The sequence below is a fragment of the Aulonocara sp. 'chitande type north' Nkhata Bay genome, linkage group LG17, assembly GCF_057382095.1.
Source record: "Aulonocara sp. 'chitande type north' Nkhata Bay isolate Kocher_YH1m ecotype deep benthic linkage group LG17, A_spYH_male_GT1.1, whole genome shotgun sequence".
NCBI lineage: Eukaryota > Metazoa > Chordata > Actinopteri > Cichliformes > Cichlidae > Aulonocara > Aulonocara sp. 'chitande type north' Nkhata Bay.
In genome coordinates this window covers 1600918-1627042 of record NC_141360.1, presented here as the reverse complement: position 1 = coordinate 1627042, position 26125 = coordinate 1600918, and the positions used below count along the sequence as shown (strand labels likewise).

The window sequence follows — 26125 nt, the reverse complement described above, 5'->3', positions numbered from 1 at the left end:
AGGGAGGAACCAACATCTTGCTATTGTTAGCTAAACAAAAATGCAAGTAAAATAGCTGAGATAGAGGTTTGAATGTTGCGTACTAGTACTGGCTTTCTGGGATTAATAACTCATAATCAACCGGTTAGGCAAAAACATATCTCACAGGCAGCACTAAGCATGGTAACACAACATCTATCTAACCACATGCATGTATTAGATAGGCAACTTCCTTTCAATTCAGATCAATATAGCACCAAATCACAACAGGTTGCCCCTTATATTGCATGGGGAAACCCCTAAAAATAACACAGCTCAAACAGTTGTGTGTATCACTACTTTGTCACAGTCAGGAAGAAGACCCAAACTACCACCCTCAGAGGAGACACAACTCCTCTGAGCTGTGTGTGATGTGTGTGATCATCAACCTCAGGTTCTCTGGAGGTTTTCGGGTTCTGTAAAACATCTTTTTTCCAGGCCTCCACTCTTCTGGACAGAGACCTCCGATATTGTGTCAGGAATCTGCTGGAATCACTCTTTCAGTTTCGGAGTTAATACTCACATTATCACTAGGACCACTTTGGACTTTGCCTTCTGCACTTGCTCTAGTTGTTCCTCCAGCTCCTAGTACTTCTTTTTCCTTATTCCCGTTATTCCTGATGTTGCCATCCACTGTGATAATTACTTGTTAACCACCATTACGATTGGTCGGTTGGTCAGCAGCTGCTTGTTGGTTTGTAACTCAAAGTCTCACAGGACCTTTGCCATGTTGCTGTGGTTGAGGCCTGTGCAGAACAGTAGCAGGGAATCACCTTGGTGTATACCATACCTGATAATATCAGGCCATCTAGTATCCATGTGTTTGGTACTGAGTCATAGACAAACGTGGTGCTCACGCTTGTCTGCCTGGTCTTAAGTCCTGATGCTTTATCAACAATAAGCTGGTGCTTTGGCCCTCTGGTGTCATTTCCGATGCCTTTCTCAGTGATGCTCACATCTTTACTGCATACACTGTTTGTTTGCTGTGTTGCCTGAGAGACTCTTCAGTGGTCTGGAAAGAGATAATTGGCCAGTAGTTTCATGGTGTAATACAATTTTGAGGATCCCTTAAGACCAGAATTGTTCTGCTCCGTGTTAGCAGCCCTTTATTTTTGCTGCCAGGAATTCATATAGTGCTGTCAGCTCCTTCAGCTTCCACAGTAGGTGTGGATAATGTCGTATCCTAGTGCCGTGTAGCTCTTCCTTGATTGCTAGGAATCTGCCTTTGTGATAACGACTGATTCTTTCTCTCCGGAGCTGCTGTGGTCTGCTCTGTGGTCCACCAGGTACTTGGCATTGGTGTTGTGTGATGCCCTTTTCTCTCAGATGTATTGCTATTGCTATAGTTCCCTTGTAGCTGAAAGTACATCCAACTTGGGTCTTTGGAGAACAGGTCATTTATTCTACTGGCCTCTTCAACATCTCTTTAGCCAAGTATTAGTGGGTTTTGTTTGGACCATTTAGGACTAGGATTAGGACAGTTTCTTGTGCCCCTTAATCATGTGGGAACTGTCTCTTGTGATACCTTTCTGCTCTTCAGTTAAATGACTAATATCTGTCTGGGTTTCTTGATTTTGACCCCCAGACTTTTTTTTCATGGGAGCTTTCTCTCGAGGCCTCTTTGGTCGTACACCCAAGTGCTCCTAGGTTCATTGGAGCACATTGTTTTCAGTGATAATTGAAATAGGGTTGGTGCATAGAGTACTGTTCACATCTGCAAGCATCAACTCTGAGTTGTGCTCTTGGTTAGGTGCCTACCTTGAGTCTGGACACAACTTTCTCCAATCAGCAGACACATCTGCCACTGCAGATGGCCGGGCATCATCTAAATTATATCCATACTGCTCACTATTGTTCCAACAGTGTTGTAGCCTCTGGATCACCAGCTTTGATAGTAGCTCCTTTTATTGATGTCTGCACAAGTGACAGTTTGTTGCAGAACGTGGGCCTGATGCTCCAGACGATAAGCGGGCAGGACGTGCGACAGGAAGACACCTGGGATGGAGACGAGGCGGTGTTCTTTTCAAACTGTGTTAAAAGTCATTGTGGTTTTGATTTGACGTATGCATGTATTGTATCTGATGACGCATGAGGGGGCGTTAACCCTGATGAATCAAAAGCAATCTGAAGGTTCTTTTTGGGCGGAGATCTACAGTTGATGTTTTGCAGTGTACATCTCCCTACGCGTGTTCATTAAAATCATCGTTTGACTCCACCCGGCCGGATCAGTGTTGTTATTTTGGAATTCCTCCTGTATCCCTCCTCAATATTTGAACCCTGAACATACTGCACTAAGCAACCAGGTGCTTCTTGCTACATGTGGATGTTGGCTTTTTACTTATCCCTAGTTCTCACATGCATTACAAATATAACCTGTCTCACTGGGTTGGCTGATAAAGTCACTACATTCCCCAGTTATATATTTAGCATCCTGATACTGAAGTGGTATTTTTGACTTTGTTAAACTCTTATTACAAACATGGTAAAAATAGCTAATGATGGTGTAAAAGTGAGCACTGAGAGTGTTTGCCTGTATTTAGGCTAAGAAAACATGTGACTCGATCTTTATACATACACAAGTCGAGTCCAACAGATCTCAGGCTCATTGTCACCACTATGAAACTCACTGCTTTTTATGTGTCAACCCCTCAATGCATGACTTTCCCATACAGAGAAAACACGACACAAAAGTGTGCAGAGGAAAAGAACAAGCGCTCATTTCTGTGCTTCTGTCTAAATGCCTGTTTCCTGATGATGCCCACCCACACAGAAACAGGAAGACAGGCTCCTAGACATGCTCTTGACTCATATGTGAGCAAAAGACCAGAACAACTACTTCAAGGGACGGTGCAGTTTTAATTGTTATAAAACTACTTACAGTAAATACAAAGACATAATCTGGAACAATATACTACAGCATAAATGAACCACACATGTATGTGTGCTCTTCTGTTCTTTTCGTTTGGCTGGCCTTTTCTCTGTGCACTCAGATACCTTTAATACTGGCTGCTCCTCCAACACTACAGTTATATACCGCTAAATTACAGTGTGTGTGTGTTTTCTTTCTGAGGATTCCAAGTCCTCTTAAAATAGATGGCAGGGGAAATTATGGTTCTGTGTGCCCATGTGTTAGTATATGTGTGTGAGTGAGCACGATTCAGTGAGCGACAGAATAAAAGCTGCATCTTAGATGTTTCGGTTCTCTGCCATTCAGGACTACAGCAGACACAGCCATGACTTTGCATCGGAAAGCACCTCGAAATGGCACCGAGACAAACAAACACGTGTGCTACTCATTACAACTCAACATCAGAGAGATTTACAAATATAAGAAAAGATTTGGAAATACGGGAACACTAGCAGCACTTCCACAAATGTACAGATTATAACTGATCTCAGAACAGTGAAATCAGACCCAGAAGCAGCTTGTCCAGCGTGCCAGTTTCCTGTCAGCCAGAAGTTTGTCCACTGCACACACTACCAGTCAAAAGTTTGGACACACCTTCTCATTTATCGCTTTTTTCTTCATTTTCATGACTGTTTACATTGTAGATTCTCACTGAAGGCATCAAATCTATGAATGAAGACATATGGAATTATGTAGTAAAAAAGAAAGTGTACAATTACTCAAAACATCTTATATATTTTAGATTCTTTACAATAGTTGACTTTTTCTGCATCGCACAAAGACACACAGGTGGAATCAAAGATCTCACATTTGGACTCATCAGGCCAAAGCACAGATTCTAATGTCCATTCTTTGTGTTTCATGGCCCAAACAATCTCTTCTGTTTGTTGCTTTCCCTTAGTCGTGGTTTCTTAGCAGCTGTTTGACCTAACGGCTGCCTCAGAGAGGTGTCTGCTGCTGGACCTCTGTGTGGGCTCTAATCTGAGGTGCTGCTAATTTCTGAGGCTGGTGACTCGGATGAGTTTACCCTCAGCAGCAGAGGGGACTCTTGGTCTTCCTTTCCTGGGGCGTCCTCCTGTGAGCCAGTTTCATTGTAGTCTTGATGTTTTTCTGACTGCACTTGGGGACAGATTCAAAGCTTTTTCCAGACTAACTCACCTTCAGTTCTTAAAATAAAGATGGACTGTTGTTTCTTTACCTAGCTGATTGGTTCTTCCTGTAATATGAATTCTAACAGCTGTCAGATAGAGCTGTCAGCTGTGTACCAATGTGACTTCTGCACAACTGATGGTCCCAACCGCATTAAGAAGGAAAGAAACCCCACAAATGAACCCTGACAGGCTCACCTGTGACGTGAAACCATTTCAGGTGACTACATCATGAAGCTCGTTAAAAGGAGGCCAAGGGTTGGCAGCGCTGTTAACAAAGCAAAGGGTGCCTACTTTCAGGAATCTAAAATATAAAACATATCTAGGGTTATTTATTTTCTTTGCTACATCATCCCACACAACTTGCTTATTTTAGATGTGATGCCTTTAGTTTGTGTCTGTAATGTAGAAAGTAGTAAAAATAAAGAAAAAACGTTAAATGTGAAGGTGCAACTTTTGGCCGTGTGTTAAAGGACAGATGCAAACAAACAAGAAGCTTTGTGAATAAAGGTGTTTTAGATGCAAGGAAGCAGTTTTGGCTTTTAATCCTGAATTACCCTTCTTTTTTCTATACACAGTGACAACAATTTAAATATCTTGCTCTATCTTTGCAAGTTGTCACTCAGAGCAGTACCCATACAGCCCAGCGTTCCCACTTTTACAGTGTTTTTCTCAAGCTCATACCAGTTGAAAACATTTTGTTATGGTCTTAGAAAGATGGCAAGTGTAGAGCCTCCATGGCTACAATGAGAAGATAAAATTAAGCACAGGAGTTTGAAGTCCATACCAATATGGCACTGTTCTTAGAAACCAGAGATAACAAAGGTGATAACACCACCACAACAACAAAAACATGCAGTAAAAGCAAACTGTGAGAGTAAATTTAAAAGGTCGTAGATCAGAAACAGTCTTGGTTTGGCCCATACAACATGTGCCGTATAGACCTCTTATTCAAAGGTCATTTTCCAGCTGTTACATGGCAACCTCATATTCCTAAATGTGGTCATATTTCTATTTTAACCCAAAGTAAAACATGTTCAACTGTTATTTATGGGTTATAGAATATATAATATAAGCTTGTGCTGATGAAAGCCTTTCAAACCCCCACAAATGCATTTTGGTCATGCAGTAAACAGGGCAAGTTGACACGAGGCTTTGTTCCTGACAGTGACGATAACTAAAGGCACAGTTCTGTCATTTATTCATTGTCTCTGTCTTCTCACATCTTAGATGTGTTTGAACCAAACAGATTCCAACAAAGCCTTTCCACTCTATCAGAAGTCACACTTCTGCTACGCTACTGTGTCAAGAGGACCCCCAGCCAACTGGGACGCCCATCACCATGGCAACCCCATCCTGCCCGAAAAGCAAGCTGGTAGTAGGAGGAAGGTGTAAACGCTTTGTGCATCTGTTCCTCTCCATCCTCTATCATCTCTCGCTGTCATTCTTTGCACTTCTTTCCACTATCACTGCCTCCATCCTTTCCCCCTTTTTACCAGCAGTTAACAGATGCCCAGCCTTCTCATAAATATCTCCTAATCACCAATACCAGTGATTCATGAAGCACACAGATGGATAACCTTTGGCTACATAAACAGTTTTGTCACATACACACATGCAGAGGACAGCTGGGCCTTCTCAGAGACACTACTATGAGGTTCTGCTGGGCAGCATGGTGTAAGCACCAGAAACCCAGAAGCAGCAGGACAGGAGAGGGTGAGATAAAGGAAGCAAAGGGGATCAAAGTGGAGAATAAAAGAAAGAGCAGGAAAAGCCAGAGGCAAGCACAGAAAATATGAGAGGAGAACGTAGTATCAGTTTAAGCCACATTCAGTCGCACCAGTATTTGACCATTTATGGTCGGTGAGCTGCACACGAGGCAGATACGGAGCAGAGGTGTTCTGCAAAGTTGTACAGACGTTTGAATCCCATTTTTCCTCCGAGTCACAACTGCTGGAGCTGAATATGTACTTAAAGAAAAGCTTTAAACTTCTGGACTCCTTTAAGCCACAGTTATGCTTTGTGCCTGCTGCTGTGGTGGTTTTAATGAGACGGGGACATTGATATAGCTTTCTGGATTTTCTTTTCTATATTTGGCAGGTGTTTAAAATGAAGGCTCTGAGGTCATATATCAGCATTCATGCTTCAGAGGGACACTATTAGCAAATACCAACTACTACGCATTCATATCAAGTCTGAGCATAGTCCAGTTCAGAATCTGGTTTAATCATTAATGTTGGTACATTTATATCAATGAGACATAGTTGAAAGCATAAAGGAGTATTAGGGCCACATTAAGGAAAACAATATTATTGATCTTCATCCTGACATCATACTGTGTTTATGTGCTCAGAGAGAAATCCTTTCCTTGTTCCTAAAACCGATTCTGAAGCAACTGTGCCAGCTGGTCTCCACATTTTGACTTTTGTCTTTAATAATATTAAAATGCTTTAATGTGGCCCTAACATATGTACATAGTGGAAAATGAAATATTGCAGAGAAGCAAATACAACAGAAGAGACGAGTGTCAGCAGACTACAGCAGGGATCCGAGGAGCAGACAGCTGTTGGTATTCTGATGTTCTGCTCTGCTTGTCTGCATGTGGTTTGACTGCAGTCTGGCTCTGACTCTGTACAGAAAGCAGACTCACAAAGACTCAGCCTTGTCTTTGGTACTGCGTGTAGCATTGCCATGTCAGCAAGGTGTAAACACATTCATTTTGAGATATTAATTACTATAATCACCGCAGTGGGAAACTGTTGCAGAGATGTTTGCTGAGGGCTAAATCTTTGGCCAAGTCTGACTTGAAAATTTTCAGGTTGGATCATATCATAGATTTTCTTATATTATTATTTTATAATTTTATTCTTTGTTAACTGTTTTCTCCTGTTGTAAATTGCAAGTATGGTTCGTTTGTGAAGCACTTTGTTGCACTTGTGACTTTTAAATGTGCTATAGAAATAAAATTGAAATTGAAATTGAATTGAAATAGAGTCTCAGGGAGCCATGATGTTTTCAAGACTTTGCATAAACAGCTGGCCACACCTTAAATATGCCTGTTAGAAGCCATTGGCTCTGTGGACATCAAACTACAGTTCCACACTTTGAAACAACAATTATTTGCCTTCTTGCAGAAAGTTAGATGCTAAGAATCAGTTAGGTGGGGGAAAAGAAGATTACAGAAAGTTGTAAATAAATAGTTCCACCATAGGCCTGCCTCCAAAAACACATATCTCTGTCTAAATATAAAATAATTATTACTAAGTTTACATACTTCCAGGTTTAGCTTTTGTCATGTCAGCTTTCCTCTAAAGTTTCTTCATATAGAAGAAAACATCTTCCGGCGTTAAACACATCATGTTCCTGGACATTCGTTTGAGCACTTTGAAATATAATAGGAACATTTGGGCTTTCACCTCATCAGTGAAGCACTCAGACTACTGTGACTGTGTTCATAAACAGCCCTGACATAATCCATCCTTTTACACTCAAACGTGTGCATGTTATACAGACTTTTGAACTAACTCATTTACCTTTAATTAATCTGAAACTCCGCCCAGTAAAACACATACGTGTGATCAACAGTTTATGTTTTCCTTGGTAAACATTAAAACAAGGCATTTCAAAGGAATCTGTGTTTTGATTAATTACAAACTTTTATATTGCAATGTATCTCATAATGTAACCCACATACTCTTTATCAGAGCACACTTTCTTTTGAACCACCTGGGCTTTGTATTAATAGCATTCAGGTATGCAACAAGTCAGAGATGCTTGACTCCCCTGTGTAACTTTCAAACATGCGCCTTAAAGCATCTTTAAGCAACACCATTTCCTCCCAAAGGAAACGTTGCTGAACTCAATCAAAAGATCTTCATTTGGCCTGAAAGATTTTTGTTATTCTATTCTTTAACAAATACGCCCTCGGTGAAATTAGGACATTTGGCACAGATCGAGGAAAACAGGAAGCACCCAGGTTTCTGTGCAGCTCTGCAGCCAAGCTGACACAGACTCAGAGCTCAGTCAGTCCAAGTATCCCTGCAACCTTAACTAGCAATAACTTCACAAATATGATTTTAACTGTAGGAGCAACATTCACAGCCGTCCCACAGATGCATCGTTACGTGCAGCAACTTTGATAACTGCTTTTGCTCCTATCGATTTTTCAGAGTTAAATTCAATCATTTCAACAAGACTGCTCAAAGAAGTTTCACCGTTAATTAATGCTTCAGTCTTCAGACAGCCGCCTCATCTCGCTCTGGCTGTTCTGCTACATCTTGGCATTCAGTACCACTGATCACAGTGTTTCGCTACAGAGATTAAACACCATTGGTGTTAAAGCAGCTACATTGCACTGGTTTGAGTCATATCTATCAGATGCATGGGGAGTCTTCTTCACACACAGTATAAATAAAATCAAACTGAGCTCCATGGTCTTGTTCTCTGTAGTGTAACTCTTCATTGTAGATCTGTCCCTCACTCATTTCAGGGACAATCTTTTCAGCCTCAGTGGGGTTAAGGGTGGAAAGATGTGAGGGCTCAGCTGTGGGGCATGCAATAAGTCTTATCCGATTCCTCGCTGTCCGTTTCTGTCCCATTACAGGCTTCTACAGGTTTTTGGTGGAGGTAGAGTAAATGCTGCAGTGTCATCTACTGTCACTACAGGGAGTGTTATATCACTCTTTTATTACATTTGGCATTTGCTGATGCTGGTTTGACTGCAGACAATGGGAAAAAAAGATGGATACGGTTGTTCCTTGGTGTGATTAAGTAGTTTTCTTCAGTTAAACATCAGGAAAATAAAGACCCATAAAAGTAGCTGTTTACTGCACTGAAGTTGTAAATGAATACAAGTATTTCTCTTTAACTAGAAACTTGTTTGGCCTGTAGAAAAAACTCAATTCAAACCGTAACTATATCTAGTAAAACTGCAGGTCTGCAGCAACAGTGTGGCAGTTACCACCATCAGATCAGAAGTACACGGCAACACACTGTAAACTACTCATACAAGAGTATCTTCTAGTATGTCTCTTTAGACCAGGTCACATTGGAGGCGTGGGATATTGTATATCGTGGTACTTTGATTATTGGTGATGAATTTTGTTGCTTGCATGTAATGTTTGTCGTTGCGATACTTTGTTGTGGTTGTATTTATCTGACAGTTGCCACAAACACAGATAACTTCCAAAAGAATAGCACACAGCTAACTCACTAACTATCAGCTCCAGCAAAGGAATAAGCCTTCTGTTTACTCATGCAGCCTTGTAAAATTGCTCTGCAGCTCTGTCTTCAAGGTTTATAGAGGCAAGTGGTGTGTGTGTGTGTGTGTCTGTATGCATATTCATACTTCTTGCTGAGTCAGTGATGAGAAGAAATTTGTTTGCCAACGTGTCCTCCCTGACCTCCATGTAGGGACATGAGAAGAGTCTTTGAGACTCCATCAGAACGGCCGCTGAGCTGCGTACTGCCATGCTGCACAGTGGAATCTGCAACAAGGCCAGTGGCACCATCCACCAGCTCCATGGGCCAAACTGGCCACGCTGGCAGAACAAACAAGGCTGGAAAAACTCATGCAACACTGAGCTCAGATGGAGAGTGGCAAAGAGAGCTCTGTGGAGGAATTGAAACAAGTGTGCTGTGGTAAAAAGCAAAAGTGATATCAGTGCCTGGTAAAATGTTTAGTGGCTGTACAATCAGTCAAGCAGTAATACACATAATGACTTTATGTCCATGTAGTCGGATTGTCCTGTTAGCTATTTTGTCATTTTCTATATAGCAGTAAAAGGAAGAATGCATGCAAAAGGAGGATATACTCTTGTATAACACTTTATTAAGATGCTCCTTTGCTTGCTTTTTGTCAAGTACAGATATATTCTGAGGCAATAAGTAGCCATCTCCCCAGTGACTCTCAGAGACATTTACTCTAGTCAACCATCACAGGCTCTCTGAAGAGGCAGCCAAATGATACCGAGGACCGCTAACACTGGCCTAGTCAGCTGACAGCTGGTAGGAAGGGGCTTTAAAGATATGGCCAACTGCTACTTGTGCAGCAACATTATAGTGTCACTGACCCCTGACAGCACCTTTACACTACCAAAAAAGCATATTTTTTCAGTCACACACATTCACTCACTCACGTCATTTACATGGACTTTTTCCGAACAAAACTATGGACTCTGCCTCGACTACGACACAGGTAACAAATTATTACTATCTATTACCCTTGCCGTCTACGATAGCAGATGTTGTGCACTTACATTCTGCATGACCGTTATCATTTATCATGTTGCTACTGATTTTGTGCTCAGGAGACAAGTCCAGTAAACATGTGTGGTCATGTGATATGCTTTTACTTAGACTTAGGTCCTGCTGCACCGTTCAGCGCATTGGGCGGCAGATCTCCGCCAGCATAATCAATCAGCTGCGGCTGCTTCGGCCTCATCCTATGCAATGTCTAAGGCGCGTAAATCATCAACGATAGTCCTCTGCCATGTTGTACGGCGGCGTCCTGGTTTGTGTCTTCCATGGAGTGGGTTCCACATGATCTTGGGCAGTTGGTGCAGGACTTGGTGCAGAATGTGACCTCCTGTGGCTTAGTCAAAATGTCATGGAGCGGACGTGTAGTCCGGCGGTGGACTTCTGCATTGGTGACATGGTCCCAGTAAGAGACAGGCAGGATCTGACTTAGCCATGCCTGTTGGGCCACATTGAGTCTTTTGGTGATTTTGGCTGCTGTTTTCCAGTTAGGTATAATGATGGAGCAGATTAATCTTCCTCGCCAGATCGATCTTTGCGTTCGACCAGATCGGCCGAAGAGCGCACCCGCTTTCGCAATCTGACACACGACGTCATGATCAGCATCTCTGTCGCTTGCAAAGATGCTGCCCAGGTAGGTGATTTGGTTCACCTCCTCCAGCGGTTGGTATCCTACTACAATGGGATCCTGAGTCATCACGTAACTGATCCTCATGACCTCGGTCTTGTTCCCGCTGATTTGCAAGCCCACTTTGGCTGCCTCTTGCTCCAAGCTTGGTGTCATGGTCGTCATGTTCTTCCGGACGTCGGCCAACAAAGCGATGTCATCCACGAAGTCGAGGTCCTTCAGGTGTGTTGATGGATGTCAAGGTATCCTGAAGCCATCTTGGTCATGATAACTTTGATTTGCCCTTTCAGTAGCAAGTTGATCTTTACAGGGTGGGTCGCTAGCCCAACGCCAACCCTCCTCCTTTCTCAGCCGGGCTTGGGACCCTCAATGGCGGACTTAACCATCCACGCCAGAGTTCTGCATTTACAGGCATGCTAATCTGGATGGTGATCTTTTTCATTCATGTAGCATGTAAGTGCTAATATGGGCCACCTATATATACACCACCCATGTTTTCCCACTAAAAATCCACCGTCTTTAAGTCTAATATTATATACTGTTTTAGTTATCATTATGCTATGCTACACTGTGACTGTCTTCTCAGGCTTGACAAAGGCAGAGCCACAGTTTTACAATGTATTTATTTATTTTTAGGATGAGCAATATACCCGTGGCAGGGTTAACAGACCTGGGGGATTGCCACGCTCAGAGAAAGCCAGGGCTAAAACTGAATATATTACTAATCATTTAAAAAGCTCCTAGTAGACCTGGATGACTTACGTTTAAAGAAATGCAGCATTTTATCATACGATGAAAGTTCTAAAGGCAATGACATTTAACAGTGTTCAAAGAGTACACAGGGCAGATAATTCCTTTTCTCTGGCAAATGGAGTGAGTCAGGAGAGGCTAGAGGAAGAAGAGTCGAAGGAGGAGGAGTGGAAATTCCCTCCCGTTGTTCTGTAAAGTGTCCCAGTAGCTGATGTAGAACAGGCAGGTTTAAATGTTCTTAATTTAATGAGACACGACTCAGCCTTCCTCCACTTAATTAAAGCCATGATTCACTTCTCGTATGCCACACAGTCTACAGTACATCTGGCAGCCAGAAACACACCGTCACCCTCTTTATTTGCTCACGTGTACAGAGCCTATGCTCTATACGCTGCACTTTGCTGACTTTCAAAGAGCTCAGCACCTCATCGTGCCCAGTTACTTTACCTAATTCCTAAATTAACTCATTGACTTTCCAAAGACAAGGATTCGAGGCACACAGGGAAACATGTATGCATACACTTGCTGAGTTGTCCTGGGGAAGCAGCAGGAGCGACTGTATGCCTAGTGGGTCATCTTGAGCACAGACACAAACCCACACACACTCCTCTGGCTCCTTGCACTCCAGGGTAAACACTAACTGTGAGAGCAGGCCTGAAAGCACTTCTGTCACCTCCTGAATATGCCCCAGTCCTGGACTGCGACTTCTAATGCCTAAATGTGGCAAACACAGACGTCTTGATGTCCTGCTTGGGGCTAAAACATAACAACCGAATCGATATTCATCTGCAGCGGTGCTGTGATTACATTCCCATCTCCGCTGCTGCTGTTGTTCTGTGCCAGCATATGCACAAGGGGCCGCTGTGCATGAGCCACTGGAACCATCCACTCCCACTACAAGCTACACTGTAATCAACATGCTAGTAAATACACATACCCAGTGATGCTGAACCCCCCACTTCCAGTCAGACACATCTCATTTAAAGCTGCTCTGGATTTTCCTGTAATTACACAATTATTAGTATCAGTCTGTATTAAACAGTCTCAGCTGTCATTCCACATACTTGAGATGTTATATTTTACTGCAATTTGTAATAATTAATTATACGGTTTATTTAAAGGAAAAAACCCTCTGTGGTATTTCAGGCACAGTTACTTCAACTGGAGGAGCAGATCTTTGAACAAACTAATAAAACAAAACAGGGTCATTCTTAGATGTGAATTGGCTTTGCATGTAAGGAGATTATTCATTTGTATCCCAAAGAATGGGACCAATTTTACAAATGGAAACATTAAACACTGATCATTCTCGTATTACTGCATGACTCATTTAAAGCAATGCTTCCTGTTCTGCTCAAACACCAATGTTAGCTAAACATTAGAGAAATCCAAAGTAAGCACAATTAGCTTGGAAAACATGGCATATAGACAGGTAGATAGATCCATAACCAAATATAGCTGTTCAGTGAAGTGAACTGAAGATCTCATTTGCGGTGTTGCCTCTTCATTAGTGTAGCACGCATCCTTTTCAAACAAAGACAACTACAGACGATCCAGACGTCACTGCAGAACATGGATGTGTGGCACATCACAACCATGTTTCAGTTTACTGCTCTATAATCCCCCTGTGAACACAGACTCATATAGAGAAGAATTTTTGGACACAATCTTGCCTTTGGTAAATTGATTGAACACAAGATGGATGAATACCCATCAAAACATCCTGTGAGACGTATTTTATGATGCATGGTGGGCAGATGTTTATGTGCAGGCCACACCGCTGAGGCTAACATTAGCACTTCCCTGTCTGACAAGTGATTCTTTGATCACCACGAGTCATTTTCTTTGTTTCTCCATGAGTCAAAGTTTACAAAGGATGCACTTCAGATAATAGTCTGCTTGATTCCTCCTGCCAGTTTGTGCAAATGAAAAGTGCACAACTAGAGAGTGCCTGTTTCTGCCATACAGTTTTATGTTGTATTCCAGCTGCAGTCACAGACTTGAATCCAGAGGACCACATATAAAGCAGACTTTGGTTCTCCAGACATCAGGTGGTTTTTATAGGGTGGGAAAGAAAGCTGGGTGACTGCAGAGTCAGTTTGTGCAATGTTGCATTTCAAATCCCCCAAGGCCTTGCTGATGATGCTCCAGTGAAGTTATTGGGGAGGTAAACGTAGATGCCAATTGGTCTAGAAAGGCCTCACACACACACACACACACACACACACACACACACACACACACACACACACACACACACACACACACACACTTGTTGGCTCTGACAGTATCTGTCTGTCCATTGTTTGCACTCAGAATAGGCCTGGTTGTTGTTCCGAGCTATGGGAATGTCTCACTGTGTCTGATAATGGCCATAAAAGCTGTGTTATTGTTCGTGTGCAAATTGTTTTCTTACTGATACAAAATGTCAAAAAGGAAATATTTCCGGTTGTGGCAAACTTCTATCACATGATTTTGTAAATCTCAATCAAGGCTCAAAGAGTGTGTGTGTGTGTGTGTGTGTGTGTGTGTGTGTGTGTGTGTGTGTGTGTGTGTGTTTTCAAGTGTCTCTCTTTGTGGCAGTCCTTTCATCGCCTCACTAATGAAGTCCAGATGCTCGTGCAGATGGTGACCGACTCTAGTGAATGAGTGTTCAGTGTCAGGGCTCCGGCTGCTCAGAGTTTTACACTAAAGATTTTTAAAGAGTCAGGACAGTCACCTACCTTTGTTTAATATTAGGTTTCAACAAATATAAGTGTATATACACTGTTTACATTTTAAAGGAGCAGTCAGCTGCAATGCCCCGTACACCATTTTAATGTCTGAATGTAATCTTTGTTACTTTATAACTCAGATCAGTGTCCTGGAAACATTCTAAATATTCTTATAACACGTTTGACTGCCTGATATATCTGACTATAAATATATGCACTCCATACTGTACATTAATGCCACTGTTTTACACATGTCTCAACTCTGTATATTTTTATTTATTTTATTTATTGTTTACTCTATTTAATTTTTAAAATATGTGTATACACACACACACACACACACACACACACACACACACACACACACACACACACACACACGTAGAAAAATATTTAGTATACACATCCAGAAATGCATATACTATTATATATTGTACATATATTTATTAGTTTCAGATGTAGCCATTCTCGTATTTTGCTTGTTTACATTATTGTATTTTGCACAACTCTGTTGCTTGTGAAGCTCGCACACAAGAATTTCACTCACATGTGCTGTACCAGTGTACCTGCACATGTGATGTGACAATAAAAGTGATTTGATTTGATATGTTGTTCGAGTGTTACTGTAACGTCCCTCCAGCTGTGATGGGGACAGGTGCGGCCTACACTGCACAGTAACACAGCGATGGCTCTTTAGATGATAAAGACCTGAAACTTTCCAGCTGGCATCATCCCTCTTTTGTGTTTAGCTGGTGTATGTTCAATACATTTCATTGTCCTTTAGCCCTGAATTTAGCCCTCGTCTAAAGTTAGCCAAGCAGAATATGAACTTTTTGTTAATAATAAATTGTTATACAGTGGTCCCTCGCTATAACGAGGTTCACCTCTCGCTGTTTGACAGATTTTTTTGTTGGTTTTTTTTTTTTTTGGGGGGGGGGGGGGGGGGGGGCAACTTTCCATTGGTTTTTTGTTTTTTTTACAGCGCGTTGTGTTCTGCATCCTGATTGACAATAGTCTACAGCCAATCAATCTCGTGCCGTGTCTGCTGTACAGTACAGAACATGTTCAGCTCGTCAACTTTACATAAATCTTCGATCCTAGCAGTGAGTCCTGTAAATGGTGAAATGATAAATGGCCTGCAGTATATAGCGCTTTACTAGTCCCTAAGGACCCCAAAGTGCTTTACACTACATTCACTCATTCACACACACATTCACACACTGGTGATGGCAGCTACATTGTACCCACAGCTGCCCTGGGGCGCACTGACAGACTGGGGATAGGGTTAGGGGGTAAGTTTTCTCCCCAACAAACAACAGTGTTGATGAAACGTCGTCACCTGCGGGTTCCTTTGGTTTCTTTCTGTAATACTGGACTCATTTTCTACAAGGTTTGAACTTTGAGAGTTTAAACAAGACAGAAAAGTGTGAAAATGTTCATGCCTGTCTAACAAAAGTGTGTAAAGTGTGTCGTGAGGGGTTTTACAGCCTTAAAACATCTATAATAATTGTAAAAAATAAAGTTGGCTACTTTGCGGATTTCACTTATTGTTTTTAGAACGTAACTCCTGCGATAAACGAGCGACTGCTGTACATAATTTTATGAAATGAAAATAGATTAGTGTTTGTATAGAGGATTTCCAGTCTCATTGCCGCTCTTTCTATTTCTGTTGCTTTATTTTTTGCACCTGTGGCTAAACGAAATGATATGTCTAGCTTTACTGTCCATATGCACCTTTTTGGCCTCAGTGAGGCGCCATAGTAACCATGAGCTCCAAAAATTGGCCCTTGGGTTCATGTTTGTGGAGACTTTCCTGCACTTTGTAAGAATGCATCAAGAGCAATGTCAGACATTAAGTCTACTCTGAACATCCCTGATCATCACACATATCATGACGTTATGTGTGGGAGTTCATCAGGGCGCACTGGGATCAGAGAACGAGCCATAACAGGGATCCCCTGCTCCCCGCCCCCCGCCTCTGATGCACTGGATGTTTTAAGCAGAGCAGGAAAACAGCAGCAGAACCGGGATTACACACACAGGACATCCGGGATACACTCTCACAACACACACAGACATAAAGTGGCAGAGAGGTGGGAAAGGGGACAACGTTTGGAGGTAAAGAAGGGGGTACACAAACACAGCTATGAGGCTGAATCCAAACAAGGCAGCTATGCTTTGCTGTGTATCTGGATCATCTCCTCGCACTGTGATAACATCAGCCGGGTTCTGTGAGGAACCCTAAACAGGAAGGATACACAGGAAACCTGAGAAGTGGCAACAGGCTCTAAAAGAAAGGGAGCAGTTTGGTTGTGACAGCATATGTTAAAGCAGCGGTCTGAGCTGCAGTCGCCGCAGCTGGTAGTTATTGTCCTCAGAAGAAAAGTGAATCTGTGCGCTGTTCTGAGGATTTCTCAACATGTTGAAAACATCACTGACCTTTGAGCACCGTGCATTTAAATGTTAATGCAGCTCCACGGCTTTGTAAGCGCTAAAGTGATCAGTCATCACATCGAGGATCTGAAGTGATCATACACATGTAAACTGCAAAGTTTACTCGAGTCTGTTTCTCACATTTTACATCTGAAGCTCTTGAATGCTTTTTAGTAGACAGGCTGCTGGAACAGAGATACCTGCTCTGGGTAACTGGACCAGCAAACTGCAGCAAGCTTGATGGGAATTCATGGCTCAGGTGCAAAGCTTTTGCTCTTGCTTGTCTCACTTGCACACAGGTGTTAGCATCAAAAACACACATGCTTTGCTCTAGACGTTTCCTAAAACAGACAAATCAGACAAGGCCAACATCCCCTCCTGAAACCAAAACTGCAAAGAGCAAGCATGAACCTGCACGCTGACCAGAATAAAAAGAAAAAAGCTGCAAATCAATAACAGTAGCTAGAAGACACGCACACAGCCAGATGATTTACACTGCTGGATGCATTTTTCTTTCTGTTTTTGTGTGAATAGAAAATTTGAGGGTGTCTCTCGGTTCTTCAAAAGTAAAGACTAATCGCCTTGTACACGCAGAAATACCAAATTGCAACTTGTAGCTCATGACAAACTCAGAAGCTCGGACTTGAGAGCGCATTTCTTTTCCCATTCCAGCCCGACAGTTTGAGCAATCTCACTGTTCTACTTTCCACCCTAAGAACACAATTAATGTCTTGTTAGGGTGGAAAAGATGTCATCTTAAAAATGCTGGTTTGATAAGGAGAACACAGAAACTGTCTTCATGGATCATGATGCCACAGTGATGACAAAACGTTCTTTTGTCTGTTTGAAGAAGGTGAAAAGAGGCACATTTTGGTCACAGATAAGAATTGGTTAGAAATATTCTCTGTTTTATAACATGTTAAATAATAAAACTATTAGACAAAAGCAGCCTTTGCAAAGGCATTCTTCTATTCTTCTCAGTTTGTTGCAAGTTTCTTAAAGAGGCTCTCCATTTTTTCAGATTACAAGGCCCCATAATTGAGGTCACTGACCCGAGTGACTCAGCCTCTTTACCACAGCTGACGCCACAGAGCAACCAAGGTGAGGAATTTTGAGTTTCCTGTAGACATTCTAGGATTTTGTTCTTTCTCGAGACAGAATCAGTTCACTCGTCCATCTCTGTTGTTATCATAGAGCTTTCTCTCTCCCACACAAACACATGAGGAACAAAACTAATAATGTTGAGATTTCTAATGAGGTCACTGAGGTCTGTCTCAGCGAGCAGCTGGCTGCTCCAGTGGCAGACGTGAAATGTGAGCACGCAACTTTGAAGCCTGGGTGCACAAGCAGGTTACCTCTCACAGGCTGAGCAAAGACAGTGCAGTGGGCGAGCAGGGCTGCAGCCTCACACACACACACTCCAGATATCCCAGACAAGAAGCCCACGAAGCAAACGGCCTTATTAGCCATGCTGATTTCTGCAGCTACGATGCCTTTAAAGGCCCAGCAGCAACTCAGTGTGGTGACGCAGATGAGATCTGTCACAGGCACAATGAAGGCTGCAGGTGAATGCACCCAGAAAGGATTAAGGTGGAAGGCCAGAGGTTGTAGCTCTTGGCTGTCAGCAAGCTGAACTATACAACAACAAGAGCTGTGACAGTCTCCGTTCAGCAGGAAAGGCCTATGTTTCCCCGTCTGGCTGTCGCATTTGTGATCACAGAGATGCGTATTGCACCAATAATCTACCGTATACTTCTTAAAACCCTACACCGCCTTTTTTTGCTGCGTGAAATTCATGACTCCATATTTCAGGCAGGCAGGCAGGACTGTTCGCCGTAGGCATCCTAAATAATTTGAGCGACATCCTAATGTGGGCTTTTCTATCATGCCAGTAGTCATTTTGTCAGATTAACTTTGCCTTTTTCCAGACTCTGGATATTTCATTTCAGTGTGGAAGAAAAGCCTTGAGAGCTTCCACCAAAGCTCTTAGAACTTTTGCCATTTTTTATCCAGCGTGTGATGAGAGGTTTGGCAAATGCACCAAGGAATTCAGCTGCTGTAGTGTGTAGAATACAAGCATGTGCATAATGACAGATCATGTAATCAGTATTAGGTCAGTATAGATAAATACTGCTGACAATTAGTGAGAGCCCCTAACATGGTATCCTGGATAAATCATTTAGAGACTGTGTGTCATGAGGCTAAATGCCAGAGTAAATGGAAGAAGCAGAGAGGCCGTGGTTCTGAGCATCATGAGCGTTATGAGCCATGCAAATAACACTCCTTAAACCTGAATAAAAGTACAGCATTAAATCAAAGTAACTACCTATACTTCCTTTGTATGGACCCAAAACAGTAATTATATGTTCCAGCAACAAAGACCATAACCGTTTTGATTGGTCTGCTTGGTTGTAATATGTGCTGTGAGGCTCTCATATCTGACTGCTCACACTGCCAATGCAATAGTCAGTATGGTCCTTATCTTCCATTTTGAAGCGCTAACGAGTGTGTCGAGTCAAACGTCTTTCCTGTGTTTCAGCTGAGACGATAGGCAGGATCAGTCCTGCTGGCAGAGCAAGGCTGACAAACAAGCACATGTGCATGAGTGCAAACCGTACTCACTATAAATCAAGTTTAATGGTACAGTAAAAAGACTTTATAAAAGACCTTCATGTGGGAGAATTTACATTTTTCAGGTTTGGGGACAACTTTATTTTATTCTTTATGTACCTTGAGAACAGAACCTTAGAACGACAGTCTTGTTCTCCCGATTCACTCGTAGATACAGACAGTTGTACCTAACAAAGAGTCGTCATGTCTGACACAGGTGCAAACAGCTTAACTTCACTCTGAGCATGAGAACTGCTAATGTTCTCCCTGCCGCCATGCTTTCTGCCTGTTTTGTCTAGGCTGGCAGTACGCGCCAAACAGAATCTCATTTGGCGTGCGCTCAACAAGCTGTTGAATACAGAGCTGCAGGCTAATGCCAGTGCACTGGCAGCATTACCGGGGCATCTCCTTCTACTGCAGAGATTATGAACTGCACTGGGAGCAGAAAAGACCACAGGTAAAACACCAGTCTCTGGAGAGCTGCAAAATGCTTCTTCACACTTCCATTCATGCCAAATGATTTTTCTTTTTGAGCGTAAACTTGACAGTTTTTGACATTTTGACACGGTGAACACACAAAAACCTTTTTGCCTCAGACTACACTTGAGCTCTTAAGCCTTATTCTGTAGAGATATTAGCAAAGACTACAGTGTGACACCACTGTAAACCCCCTACCCAGCTCACCACCACTCTACCCTCATCCCCCTTCCTTTGTCTCTTCTACAAGAGGTCGTGATCCTGCAAGCCCTGGAGGAGAGGTGAGAGTTTACACTGGGAGGCCCAGTGGGATTCCTAAACCAGCTAAACATGCCTGAACCACAGAGACGCTGCTTCCAACTTTATCGGAAGAACAATGACAGTGCTGGTGTGTGTGTTTGAAAGACAGGAATGTAAAGGAGTGAAAGGGAGGGGAAGGACAGAGGGCTTACAAAAGGGTGATTAAGTCATTTCAGAAAGAGGGATAAGATGGCAAAGATAGAGATAACGATAAATGTCATAAAGGAAGTCAGCAACAGTAAACACACATGCTAGTCAGCAGTACCCGTCTCAGCTGTGTAATCGTGCACAGACACACACTCCAGCATTTAAACTTGTACCAAGCTCCTGCACAAACACCCTGCTTTAAACGTGTCCTCTTTAATCACAGCATCCAGACCATGTCATTGCCATGACGACATCAAATATCCACTTTGTAATCTGTATATTTCTCTGTGTGTGTGTGCGTGTGCGCGTGTGTGTGTGTGTGTGTGTGCGTGTGTGTGTGTGTGTGTGTGTTGAGCAGAAGCTGATGCAACATCTGTGGCGATTGGCACAACTCTTGGAGCATGATGCCGGGGTCCTTGAGAACAGTTTTATGGAGGCTCGGTTCAACTATTACAATCACTTCCTGCCCTGGAAGCTCCTTTAATGACACACAGACAAGAGGTCTCTCTCTGTACAGTGTTCCTGCAGCAGGTTACAGTTACGTAATTTTTAAATAAATCTTATGATTCTACCAGGATCTTCGCAAACAGGGCGTCTTAAGAAGACATTTTAAATGCATAAAGGGTCACAAAGTCTAGTTGAGACTGAAGTAACTGACTGGAAACTCTACATCCAGATCAACAGAATCAACCTTTCTGGGATTTACTAACCTGGATGATTGAGCGTGCATCAAGACGATTAAAGGGTCAGTTCACCCATATTAACAAAAATTTGACTCTCACTTGGAGCCAGGCAGTACAGCTCTGCTGCTACCCAGTACACCAGAGCTTTCACTTGAGTTTTCAACATGAGCATCTGTATCCAGAGTCAGTGTGCATGCACCTTTGCACAACACTGCAAACTACTTTTAATTTGACCTATAAAAGTTGGAGTTGCACAGAAAACTGGGCAATACAGCAATTATTTTACTATAATTTTTGTTTCTCACCATCATTATCTAAAACCTGAAAATCATGTGGAGTAATTGGTGTTTCAGCCCCTCGGTATCTCTTTCTATAGAGACGTGCAGAATCAAGCCAAGGCTCTTTGAGCTTCTTCTGGCAGCACCAAACAGCCCAACATCTTATAAAGACTAGGGATGGGTATCCAGTGCCATTGTGGCACCGGTTCTGACATAAACGGTAGTAACCAGACCGAAAAGCAGCGCACATTTCTGTGCTTTATTTCGGTGCTTTATTTTCCTGAGATGTCAGACACTTTGGATTCTAGCCAATCATTTTACCTTTGCGAGCGTAGTAGGCGGGCCCAGGTACGTACGTTCTTTTAGAGCAGAGCTACAGATTAAAAATGCCCAAGGAGGACCGGTCAAAGTCTGGCTGTACTTCACAGCAAAATATGCAAACTCAGCAGCAACAAGTGCTTTAAGCTGATACTGTGATACTGTCAAAGGAGGTAACACCTCGAATCCGATGAAACACCTGGCGACGCATAGCGTTTTTTTTAAAAGCCGAGAAATGCGCCGTATTTGATAGCTTGCTGCGAGACCTCACACCGAGCACATCTACTACGGGTGTGGTGCCTGTTATCGGACCCGGAGCAACATCCCCCAAGAACCCGAAGAGGAGAGTCCTGGCCCCTAGCCCTGCCAGTGTAGCAGAAATGATGAGGATGATGATGCAGCAGCAGCCGTTCTTCTCTGCGTGAGTAGCTTCATGTTGTTGGTGTGTAATTTACGTTGAGTAGGCTAACCACGTTATTACATTAATGCATGTAAGGTGAACTAGCAAACATCATCATAGCTACATGCGGCTGTCTTCTTGTTTGATGGCAGATACTCCCTTCACCCTGGCCAAAAAGGCTAAAATGACCAAAGAAAAAGTGGAAAACAGCTAAACATGAGAGGTTTAGGACAAAGTTTGTGTTTTCCATTGTTTAAGCACTGCTTCCAGCCAAGAGTGATACCATATATGTCCCATAGCTGCAGAAAAGATGAGATGAGATGATCCTTTATTTGTCAGTTGCAGGTCTTTTGCCCACAACCGAGATGACAGACCTTGCCGACCGTACATACAATACAGAGACAGGTCAATGTGATGTTAACTTGTTAACTTTTTACAAAAAAACAGCTAAACATGAGAGGTTTTTGGACCAATTTTGTGTTTTCCATTCTTTAAGCACCGGTTCGAGCACCGTTTAAGCACCGTTTCAAAAGTACTGGTTTGGTACTGGTATCGGATAAAACCTAAACGATACCCATCCCTAATAAAGACATCATTTCATCATTTTATCATCATCATTGTCATAACTGTTGCATTATTTTTTGAGTAGAATTTAATCTTTGCATTTTATTCCATGTGTGACTCCTTCCTAACTATAAAGCTATGACCAACAACTGCTTTGCTTAATTTCAATTTGGATGAAAATAAGAAATCATCATAACTAAGCAGAGCTCAGTGTCACAGTAACCAGCAGACTAAAGTTGGACCAGTTTTATATACAACACATTTTTACACAGTCTCTGCTCTTTCTAAGAACAAAACTGCACTGTTAGAAAAAACATCTTAAAAAAACAGTAATATTCTGGCAGCTGGGGCGCCAAAATACTACCGTAAAATAACAGAAAATAACTTACTCATGAAAATACGGTTATTTCCAGTAATGAAAATACAATTTGTTGCCCTAATTTTACATGGAATTTTGCCTTTTTCAAGTGCTTTTAAACATTAAATTAGGAACATTTTAATGTGATTAAACAATGAAATTACCTATAAACAAGGTCAATGAATGCGGCAATATGAATAATAATACTTAAATGTACAGAAATATACAGTTAACAGTTGGTTTAAATAATAATGGATTGCATTCATATCGTGCTCTTTGAGACCCTCAAAGCGCTTTACAATTCCACTTTATAATTCTCCTCCGACCACCACCTGTAGGTGAAGCGTCTTGCCCAAGGACACAACGACCGAGTGCCCGAGTCGGGGATCGAACCGGCAACCTTCTGATTACAAGGCGAACTGCCAATTCTTGAGCCACGATTGCCCTTAATAACAAAAATAATTATTATTATTTGATGTAAAAAAAAGTTTATACGAATCATTTTATATATTTTTCCATAACATCACATTTGAATTTAACAGTTCAATCTTTCAAATAACGGACAGATATTTGTGAAATTATGATGCATTTGTGAATTATTTTAACAATCTAAATATGCTCATGTACAGACAGATACATTTAAAAAACAAGGAAATTATGTTTTATTACATTTACAGTGCCCGAACCACCTCAGGAGCCAGCTGAGGTGGTTAGGCTGCTGCCCCCGCGACCCGGCCCCGGATAAAGCGGATGAAGATGGATGGATGGACATTTACTGTGATTTTACGTTAATTTACATTTGAAATGTGAAATCAGTCTATTGATGTAAATTTAATGATATTCTAGAAGAACAGTACAAAACTGTAAAACACACAGTAAAATACTTTTATATTAAGATTTGTTTTTACAGTGTGGTCAAGGGGTTGAAATAGAATTGTTGACAAATATTTAGTAGTATTTAGACATAATTATAGATCAGAAGTTATCACAGAGGCCTAAATAAAATGTATTTTCTCCTTCTAAGTAACGAAACTGGCATTTAGCCTTACTGGACTGGATGCGTTGCCACAACTGGTTATTGTGGATGACTTAATGTAAATGTTAAAAGAACTCTTTGTCGGTGTGAATGGTGCATGAAATTCGTTTGAAACAGTTGTGTGTCTAATGTGTTATGTCATATAGTCTGACTGCTGTGTTTACTTGTATTTGTGTTTTTTCCTTATGTTTAAAAATGTCACCTGGTGCCATCTTTGTCAGGTTATCCTTGAAAAAGACACTTTAAATCAGTGACAAAAGATATCAAACTCTCAAGGATAACAAGCCCAGTGACTTACTAATACACAGAACACGTGTATTGTGGTAATATTTCTGAGCAGATTAGAAATAGAAATGATGGTCCATCTATGGCAGCAGCACCTGCACTGGTGACTCACACAGTGGCAGTGTGTGTACAGAAAAAACAGCAGGTCAGTTCAGTTTCATATTCCCATGGATGATATTAGCCTTTCTCTGTTTATCTCATGTTTCATCGCAGCCCCATTACCCACACAGAGCAGCGATGTCTCCAAATCATTACCTGCGCACCGATCCACGTCTCTACACGATCTCACCAGTGGACATGGTGGCATTAAACCCCTGTAGATATTTTATATGTTTATTATAACCTTAAGTATCGTAGCCTGATCCAGTCAATCTGAAATGAGCCGCTGAGCCGCGCAGACACCGGGACTTTTCTGGGATTTAAATGTCTGGTGCTTCAGTTTATTAAGAGAAAGCAAATACTCCGAAAGTATGCTCTCCGTTCAGAGCTTTAGTAGACCTGTTGTGCAGCAGGTCGGCAGCCCTGAGCCTGAATAGTCGCTGCGCCTGTGCTTGACGCGCAGACTTGTGTGATTTCGGCGCACAGAGACGCTGCTGTACAGCCCTTCCATCCATCCAGACAGCGGAGATTTGGCAAAGCAATAGATCAGATTACATAATTTAACATAATTAGATGCAAATTCTATCACCGAGCCCCCGCTGAGATGGAGAGGAGCTCTTTTCTTGTGCAAGAAATTACTACCTGCTGGTCTCCAGACAGGACACGCGTCCTAAACGCTCCCCAGAGACAGTTCCGTTTTAGATATGGATTCCACATGAAAGTAACTCCTTGTTCTCCTGACAGCGAGAACCACTGGGGAGGGTTTGAGCATAATGCCACAGCCCACGCTGCGTGCCAGACCTAAGTGCTGCCCCGTACACCAGTTCCTATCGCCAAGCCGCGTTTGTGAAGACAAAAAGCCCCCCCACCGCTACTGCCACCATGCCACTTGTCAGCTGAAGGGAAGCGAGTGGCCAGCCCCAGGTTACTCACACATACACACAAACCAAGAAACACTTCAACCAAAAAAGAGCAGCTCAGCAAACGCCGGAACGCGCAACAAGGCGACCGGTCTCACGTGGAAGATCGATTTAAACCACCGTACTCACTCTGGTTGATTTACGCCTTTACATCGCGCAAGTATCAATTATTTATCGGGCGCATTACTGTACAGCCAGAACAAATCGATGTGTCGGCGCGCCAGGAGGTTACCAGGCAGGATGCAATTCATCAACACGCACTCACACACCCGAGAGAAAGAGCAGCGAGATCCTACCTGGTTGAAACATACTTTGGAAATAAAAGATGACCAGAATAAAGGATCCCAAACAAGTGGCAAATATCATCCGGCATATCCTGCTCATCCTCATCAGTTCGCTCAGAGTCTGTTTCATGGCGGGACGGAGAGGCTGGAGGATGCCGCGCGCTTTGTGCGGGAATGAAGGGCCGGTCTGTCGGAGGCTCCGGGGCTCTGGCGGTACTGATGAGGATTGTCCGCCGGTCAATGAGCTGAACACATCCAACATGGAGCGTACCACTTCTGGGCTAAAAGAGGGGTGGTTCGTCCTCGGAGCGAATGAGCGCGTCCACGTGTGCACTTGAATTTATGAGCATAATTCCAAGCTGCTGTTTGTTGTTATGGCGCCGTGTCTGTCGTGGCTGTATGACCAACACAAGGAAACTTTTAAAATAAGAACAAAGTATAAAAATATCACCAGTCTCAACAGAGATCGATATAGATTAAACGTTTGCAACATTGTGTATTGGGCCTATACC

The 26125-nt window shown here is 42.4% G+C and overlaps 1 protein-coding gene across 2 annotated transcripts in view; it reads right to left on the bottom strand.

The window, feature by feature from the left end:
* chst11 (carbohydrate (chondroitin 4) sulfotransferase 11) overlaps window positions 1–25875 on the bottom strand; it is a 98237-nt gene extending 72362 nt beyond the window's left edge. Inside the window, exon 1 of one of the 2 annotated variants that reach the window (XM_086268742.1) lies at window positions 25626–25875. In XM_086268742.1, coding sequence (XP_086124868.1) covers window positions 25626–25875 — 250 coding nt within the window. The remainder of the gene's footprint in view (window positions 1–25625) is intronic. The other variant, XM_086268743.1, reaches the window with a different exon arrangement.
* Window positions 25876–26125: the final 250 nt, after the last annotated feature.